We start from the raw sequence: 7862 nt of genomic DNA, 5'->3' as shown, positions 1-7862 counted from the left end.
CCCTCTTTTCTCCCCCCCCCCCCAGTCCTAAAACAGGAATTTCTCTCAGTTTGAGAAATGTCCACTAACTTCCTGTTGCGTCTCCGCTACCGGCGCTTTAAATTTTTAAACTGAAGCGGCTGTCTGAGGTCTCTGACCCTCGGCAGCCTTCCTGTGAACCACGCAGCTCCTTTTTACAGCGCCGGGCGCACATCTCCTCCTCCTTCCCAGGGGACCACCCACACTAGCCATAATGCATTGCTGGGATTTGTAGTCCTCTATAGCTGATGGTATTATTCTGCATTGCAGCATAATGTATTACTGGGATATGTAGTCTTCTACAGCTGGTTGCCATCCCGCATTGCTGTATAAAGTACTGCTGGGATTTGTGGTGACTTTACAGCTTGGAGTCAGTGACAAAACTACCAGGGTCGCAGCTGTGACCATGCCCTGGTGCTCCACCACTGTCCTAAAATCATTAGTCTGGATTATTTTAGAAAATCTGTCACATGACACAAAAAAAAGAAAAACAAGGTATTGGTATCGGTGAGTACTTGAAAAAACGTATTGGTACTTGGACTAAAAAATAAATAAATGGTATTGGTGCATCCCTAGTTACAGATACACTTTAATAGTCTCCTATTTATCAGAAGATGAGGCAAACAGTTGCAGTCGAGCCTCACATGCCCTAGATGTGCTGGCAGTGAATGTCAACAAACGTGGGACATGTACAGCGAGGCCACATTCTATAAGTATGTCTCACAGCTACATACCATAGTCCCCAGAACTCTGCAATTTCATTATCATTTCATGTATTCACTTATTAGCCCAAATGGAACAGACCCCGCTCCATAGCAGCTACAGCTAGTGGTAATCAGAGAGCTGGCTGACACGGTCATATGTTACAGCCACAAACTGCGCAAATGCCATCCAAACCAATGTTTACAACTTCCCCGTCTGCTCCTCCACCCTCATCTACCTCTCCCTTACATCGGATGGCAACGGATTTCATTTTCTAAGTACTTACTCTGTCCCGTCCATGTTGTCCCTTGTATGTTCCGGAAGCCGGAAGCCGCTCTGCTCACTTCCGTGCAAAACCATGTGTTCGTGATCGCCATCTTTAGAACTGGCATAAACCCCCTGCACTGATACACGCGTTCTTGGCGAGTGCGCATGCGTAAATGATACGCTGGTAGACGTGTTTGAATTTTTTTGAAAAAGCTACAAGCAAGGCGAGCTTATGTGTAGATTTATATGTAAGGACTCGCCAAAGCCTCATAAAAAGGAGAGTTTTTTGGTTTAAAAAAAAAAAAATTTGATTAGTTTAAAAAAAAAAACTTTTTAAAATATAGCTGACAGGAAAAAGGCTGCAAGGAAGTTGGTACAGAAATCACTTTATTACTGTGGATATTAACTGAGGAGCATAGAGACCACTGGGGCATTCATTTCTATGGATGAGAAGGATGCCAAGGGGATGATTTATCGCGCGTCAGCATGTACCTGAGTGAACGTCATTCTCAGGGCATTACTGCCACTAGATGAAGCCAAGGAGCACATCTAGTGGCAGGAATGTGCTGCAAACATCGTTCACACAGTTATACGCTGGCTGAACATTTTATGAATGATCTCCATGTGAAGAAAAATTTTACCAGACCATTGGATAATGCTATCAGATACTTGAATTTGTTTTGTTTCAACATTTGATATTGAAATGAAGGGAGCTTCCCAAAGGAAAAACACATTCACTGTTAGAATTTCGTCCATTCGAGAAAACATTTCCATCCTGCTCTTTTGATATGGCTGAAATTGAGCACCAATTTAACCGCAATAACTATTCGAAAACTGAATGAACATTTCAATCTAATTCAGACTAACCTGCTAACTTTTTACGAGGGGGTAAGTGGAAATTGTACAGGGACAATGATGGCATGCTTGGACTTGTAGTTCCTTAGCTGATATATACTGTATGTGTGGGGGTGGGGGGTACAGTTCTAGTGGATGTTTATATAAAAAGGGGGGGGCGGAAAAAAAAATTCTGCCCCGGGCGCCCATAACTCTGGTTACGCCACTGGTGTCATGAGTGGTGTGCCTCAGGGTTCTGTGCTGGGCCCCATGCTGTTCACCCTATTTATTAACGACATCGGGGAGGGTGTGAGTAGCAATGTTTCAGTGTTTGCTGATGATACCAAAATCGGGATGGTAATGGAAACGGACCTAGACAGTTTAACATTACAGGAGGACCTGGATAAAATAGGGCTAATATATGGCAGATGAGGTTCAATGTCGACAAATGCAAAGTAATGCACTTTGGGAATAAAAATAAGCAAATGGGCTATACAATCATGGGTATGCCAACTAGGGAAGTCAGAAATAGAAAAAGATTCGGGGGTCACTGTAGACCACAGATTGATTAATAGCTTGCAGTGCCAGACTGCTGTAAACAAAGCAAGTAGAGTCCTGTCCTGTATTAAGAAGGGAATTTATTGCAGAGACAAGTCCATAATTGTGCCACTTTATAGATCACTGGTCCGGCCTCATCTGGAGTATGCGGTCCAGTTTTGGTCTCCAGTCCACAGAAAGGACGTCCTTGAGCTTGAAAGAGTCCAGCGGAGGGCAACCAAACTAATTAGGGGAATGGAGGACCAGAGCTATGAGACACGACTACTAAATTTAAACATGTTCACGTTAGAAGGAGATTAAGGGGGACATGATTTTCATGTACAAATTGTTAAATGGTGACAGCAACATTGCAGCAAACTCTTTACAATTAACTCCGTAACAAAGACTAGAGGCCATCACCTAAAAATGGTGGAAAAGAAATTCCAGCACAAGGGGCGAAGGGGGTTCTTCACAGTTAGAGCGGTTAGGGTCTGGATCTCGCTGCCACAGGTGGTAATCTCAGCTAAGAATGCGGAATCATTCAAGAAGCTTTTAGACGATTTCCTGAGAAACCCTAATATACAGGGGTACAGGTACAATTAAGAATGAACTGATACAAGGACCTATGTGTGTGTGTGAGGGTGTGTTTGTATGTATGTGTGTATGTACATGTATATATGTATGTATGTATATATATATTTATATATATATATATATGTGTGTGTGTGTGTGTGTATATATACATACACACACATCAACAATGGGTTGGACTTGATGGACTCATGTCTTTATTCAACCTCAAATACTATGTAACTATGTAATGTGCTACTGTATTGCCAGCTTAAAGCGATATTCAAGTGAAAAGGGTTTTAAAAAAAAAAATATTTATTTATTTGAAGGCATGTGAGTGAATACACACATTTGTAAAAAACAAAACAAAACGAGATTGTACAAAACAATATCCATTTAATCGAATTTCAATGAGGCTACAAGAAGGGATAACTCAAGCAAGTAATATGAACCAACAGATGCATCCAGACCGTACCATGCAGGAGGGTCAAACTTTAAATATGATCAATAATAAAGAAAGTGTGAATACCCAACCTGCCCAATTTTTTCAAGTTACAAGAGGGGGTCAGAAACCGATAGGAAAATTGAAAACTAGTATAAACATGTAGGGTGGACAGAAAGAGGGTAGCAAGAAGAGAGAAGGGGAGCATGGGAAGCAGAGGAGAGAGAGGCTGAGATAATCATAAGAAAATGAGAAAAGAGGAAAAAGGAAGAAAGTGCTCCATCCGGGAGGAGAGCTCGCCGGGAATCAACCCACACCAGGTTCACCCACACCAGGTTCACCCACACCAGGTTCCCGGTCCCATTCTGGGAAAGTGAAACGTTTTATAAGCGGTTTCAAATGCTGATGAAATAGCTAACAATGTTGCTGCTCCTTGATGTTTAAAGTTTTAGTTTCTGACAGAATCAGCTGGTCGCTGGAGCACTGGTCCTGATAACTGGTTTTCAGCTGGCTCCTTTCCCTTGCAGGGTCCTATGGAACCACCCTTGTGTGTGCTAGTTAAGTTGTGTGTCTCTCCACAAACACACAAGAATGACAAGGCAAGACACTCCCCTGCAACCGAGCCCCCCGTCCTCACTCCTGCAAGCTGGTAGATGGACAGCTGCTGGAGACTGCTCTGTCCTTCTACTGGACAGGATGATCAGGGAAGCAGAGCTCAGAGTTGGAGTCAGCTGTTCTGAAACATGATGACTGTAAATGTTTGGCAAAAATTTTAAGAAATACTTTGCTGGCCAATGTACAATTTGTTTGGTCTGGATGCATTATTGAAAAAATGTTTGACAGTTTAATACTACTTTAAGTTTTAGCTTCATATTCTAGGAAGGAAAATGTGTTAGTTTTCTGTCCTGAACAAAGAAAATCTGAATAAAGCAAAAGTTAAAATGCCTTTCCTGACAACATTTAAAAAAGGTATATTGCAAGGTTTCCATTAGGTACTCACAATCCCAATATTCTCATTTATATCAACTTTAGTTGTTGCAAAGAAATGATCTTGAGATGCTGCCTAGTGGGGATGAGCTTGGGTTCAGTCTGACCTTAAATTCGTCGCAATCCAGAAATAAGCTGTCAGTGTGAGCCAGTCAGCTGCGGCTAGGGCATTCCCTGACCCACAGCAGCACGTAAATAAAGGGGTGGGATGCTGGTGACATCATTGACCTTATATAGCTACATGGCCATATTTGGCTAATGACATAGACCTAGTGTGGCCATATAAGGCCAGTGAAGTGACCAGCATCCTGTCCTTTGTTTACATGAAACTGAGGGTCCAGGAATGCCCTGGCTGCAACGCAATGGCCCGCACTGACAGTGTCCATCCTGGTACAAACTCAAGTTCAGACAAAACCCAAACTCATCCCTACTGCCTATTCCTTAAACTTCCAAAGTCCGGAAGTCGTACGTTGGCCGAGTGAGATGGTTGAGGACACTGTTGCAACATTAAGGACTTAGGTTTGTCTGCCACCAGCAATTTGGTGCATGGGCTTGTTCATGCTGCAGTGCTTTGTGCAAGGACCCCAGGATTTGGGCCATCAAGGAGAGGGAGCATTACTGCTTGGCCAATCTTTTAAATCCACATTACAAGGGAAAGGTGCTAAAGCTCGTCCTGTCATCACAGAGGTAGCAAAAATGCACCATTTGAAACACATGCTATGCAGGAACCACTTAACATCATTTCCAGAGAGTCAGGATCCCCTTTCATGGCCAACGTGTCTTGGATCCTTAGGTCCATAAAATAAGTAGCAGCGGTGAAAGTGCCTGCCTAGGCAAATCTTATAAGTCCTTCTTCACGATTCTTCACCCAGGCCTGGCTGCTGGCAGCAGTCACAGTCAGTGTCTGATCATATAGGGTCAAAGCCAGATGTGGTACCCTTAGAATGGGTGTTGAGGATGGACCTTGGGCCCAAACTTGCCTAGTATGCGATGAAGCTGCGGGGCTGCTCTGCAGCCAATGTGATTTCAAAGCAGGAATTTAATGCAGTGGGTGGTTTTGTTTTTAGAAAAGTAGTCCACCTGTCCTCATTCACAGCTCACCTTTATAAAAATGAACCAGTTCTGGATCAGCAAAGAAAACCAAACCTCTGCAGCTGATGCCAACGATTACATTGTTTCTGGCCTCAAAAACATTATTTTACCATTTAGCGTTACCATCATCTACCACTGCTGATGGCTTGCAACCATTACCATCTGCCACTGATGCTGGCCTGCAATTATTACCAACTCCTGCAACTTCTGCATGTGCTCCAGTAAAAAATTTGTTTCAGTACATTTTGTTGCAGTTTTTTCATTATTTCGTTCATAGGATTCGGGTCAGAAAGTCAATTAAAGGTTTATTAAACCCTCAGCGTTTTTTTTATACGGTACCCACTTTTTGTAAGTACAATACAAGCTGTGCATTTTATCATTAAATTTCGTTTTTACACTATGGAGGCGCCCTTTTTTGTTCTTTGTTTCTCATATATATACAAGGTATGCTGTGTGTTACATGTTAGTTCCATTGGAATTTGATTAATATAAAATTTTACCTTTTTTGGGGGCATGCCAAACATAAATGAGGTCTAAAATAAATTGTAGAAATATTATGTATGCTGTGTGTAGCATAAAACTTCCTACTATCTTAAAAGAAAAGAAAATATTGATTTTGGGCTTCAACACTAAATGGGAATGTGGTTATGACAATAAGGTCCATCAGAAATGGTAGAAATCATATCTATGTAGTGTGTACAATGTAGCACCCTGTAGTGGTCACTATCAAATTTAGTGAATATCTGGACTGTAACCAGTCTAGATACTGATTATTCAGAGTTCTGCATTCTACATGTGTCCCTGAGTTTGCTGGATTGATTGAGGAAAAGGGAGCCTTGGCATACAGTGAGGGAGGATCATCCTCAGACTGTGGCTGTGTACCTGTCCCTGACCAATCCCTGAGCAGGATGACTCAGAGGTATGGCTGAGGGCAGATGATAAAAGGTTTGGGGACACTGTGCAGAACTCTCTTCCCCTCCAGGGGCTTCTCCCTAGGAGGTCTGTGTGATACCAGTGACTGGCCTGGGCCTCAGCACATGGCAGGTGCTGGGGGTCCAGAGGCCTAGGATGCTATGGATGCCTTGCTTGGGTCTCAGCACGTGGCAGGTGTTGGGGGCCTAGAAGCAGAAGATTTTACTGGATATCTGGTATGCACCTCAGCTGAGGGCCCATTGATTCCAGATGCAGCTGAAAGGAGACCTGATGGAAGCTGGGCTGGAGGTGGGATCTACTTGTCGAGGAGTGTCGCAAAGGAGCTGAAGAGAGCTACCATCTGGAACCCTGTAAGAGATCCCTCACCCTATTCCCAGGTGCTTGATATAGAAGAAGCCAACTGTTGCTACATAAGTCCAGAGATAGCTCTCTTTCTTTCAAGGTCCTGGACTATCCTGGCTGTTCTCTGTACTATTACCATTGGCTTTAGCTGTTGCTAAGGGAGAAAGGGCAGTCCTCTGAAGTATCACTAGGGTATCCTACAGAACCCAAACCCTCTCTCCTGTTGATCCTATGCAAATAAATCCTGAAAAGACCCTATGACTTGAGACTGTTCTGTTCCTGAGTGTCGGTGTGCTGGATCTGGGCAAGGGGCCGGTGGCTAGCAAACAGGTAGGAGAACCTTAATTCATATTCAGCGGCTCCTTCAGGGGTGAGCACTACAACAATATTCCTTCCTTTTTGTAGTGTTAAAGATACTTTTTATAGTAGGGATGCATCGATACTAAGCCCCAATACTGACACTTTCCAGTATTGAACAGACAACGCTGTTCCCAGAAAGGCTGCTGAGGTTCCCAGCAAGGTCCTGACAGCCTTCCTGTGAACCACGGCACCTGTTTACAGCGCTGGTAAAAAGTCCCCTCCTCCTACTTGCAACCCTGCCACCCGCTGAGACTGACTGGGAGCCCTGTCACCCAGCACAGCCCACCTGAGATCCTGCACAGCCTCCTGAGACCACGCATAGCTTCCTGAGATCCTGCACAGCCACCTGAGACCCCGCACAGCCTCCTGAGACCACACACAGCCTCCTGAGATCCCGCACAGCCTCCTGAGACCCTGCACAGCCTCCTGAGACCCCACACAGCCTCCTGATACAGAGCACAGCCTCCTGAGACCAAGCACAGCCACCTGAGATCCCGCAAAGCCTCCTGAGAACTTGCATAGCCTCCTGAGACCTAGAGACATCAGGCCGACACCCCGGAGCAGCACAGAGTATGTAGCTCCATATTATTCTGCATTAATGTATAATACATTGCTGGGATTTGTAGTCCTCTATAGCCGGTTGCCATTCAGCATCGCTGTGTAATGTAGCGCTATGATTTGTAGTCTCTTTACAGCTTGGAGTCAGTGACAGAACTACCAGGGTCGCAGTGTTTGCAGCTGGAACCGGGCCCTAGCCATTCACCAATTCCCTAAAATC

General features: G+C 44.2%; 1 protein-coding gene across 1 annotated transcript in view; it reads right to left on the bottom strand.

The window, feature by feature from the left end:
* RPL7L1 (ribosomal protein L7 like 1) overlaps nt 1-1047 on the bottom strand; it is a 15796-nt gene extending 14749 nt beyond the window's left edge. The window contains exon 1 of the mRNA XM_018567451.1: nt 1007-1047. Coding sequence (XP_018422953.1) covers nt 1007-1020 — 14 coding nt within the window. The 5' untranslated portion in view covers nt 1021-1047. The remainder of the gene's footprint in view (nt 1-1006) is intronic.
* Nucleotides 1048-7862: the final 6815 nt, after the last annotated feature.

Source organism: Nanorana parkeri, unplaced genomic scaffold, assembly GCF_000935625.1.
Source record: "Nanorana parkeri isolate BGI_ZX_2015 unplaced genomic scaffold, ASM93562v1 scaffold1050, whole genome shotgun sequence".
Classification (NCBI taxonomy): Eukaryota; Metazoa; Chordata; class Amphibia; order Anura; family Dicroglossidae; genus Nanorana; species Nanorana parkeri.
The sequence above is the reverse complement of the archived record's forward strand: the minus strand, read 5'-3'. Positions and strand labels throughout refer to the sequence as shown.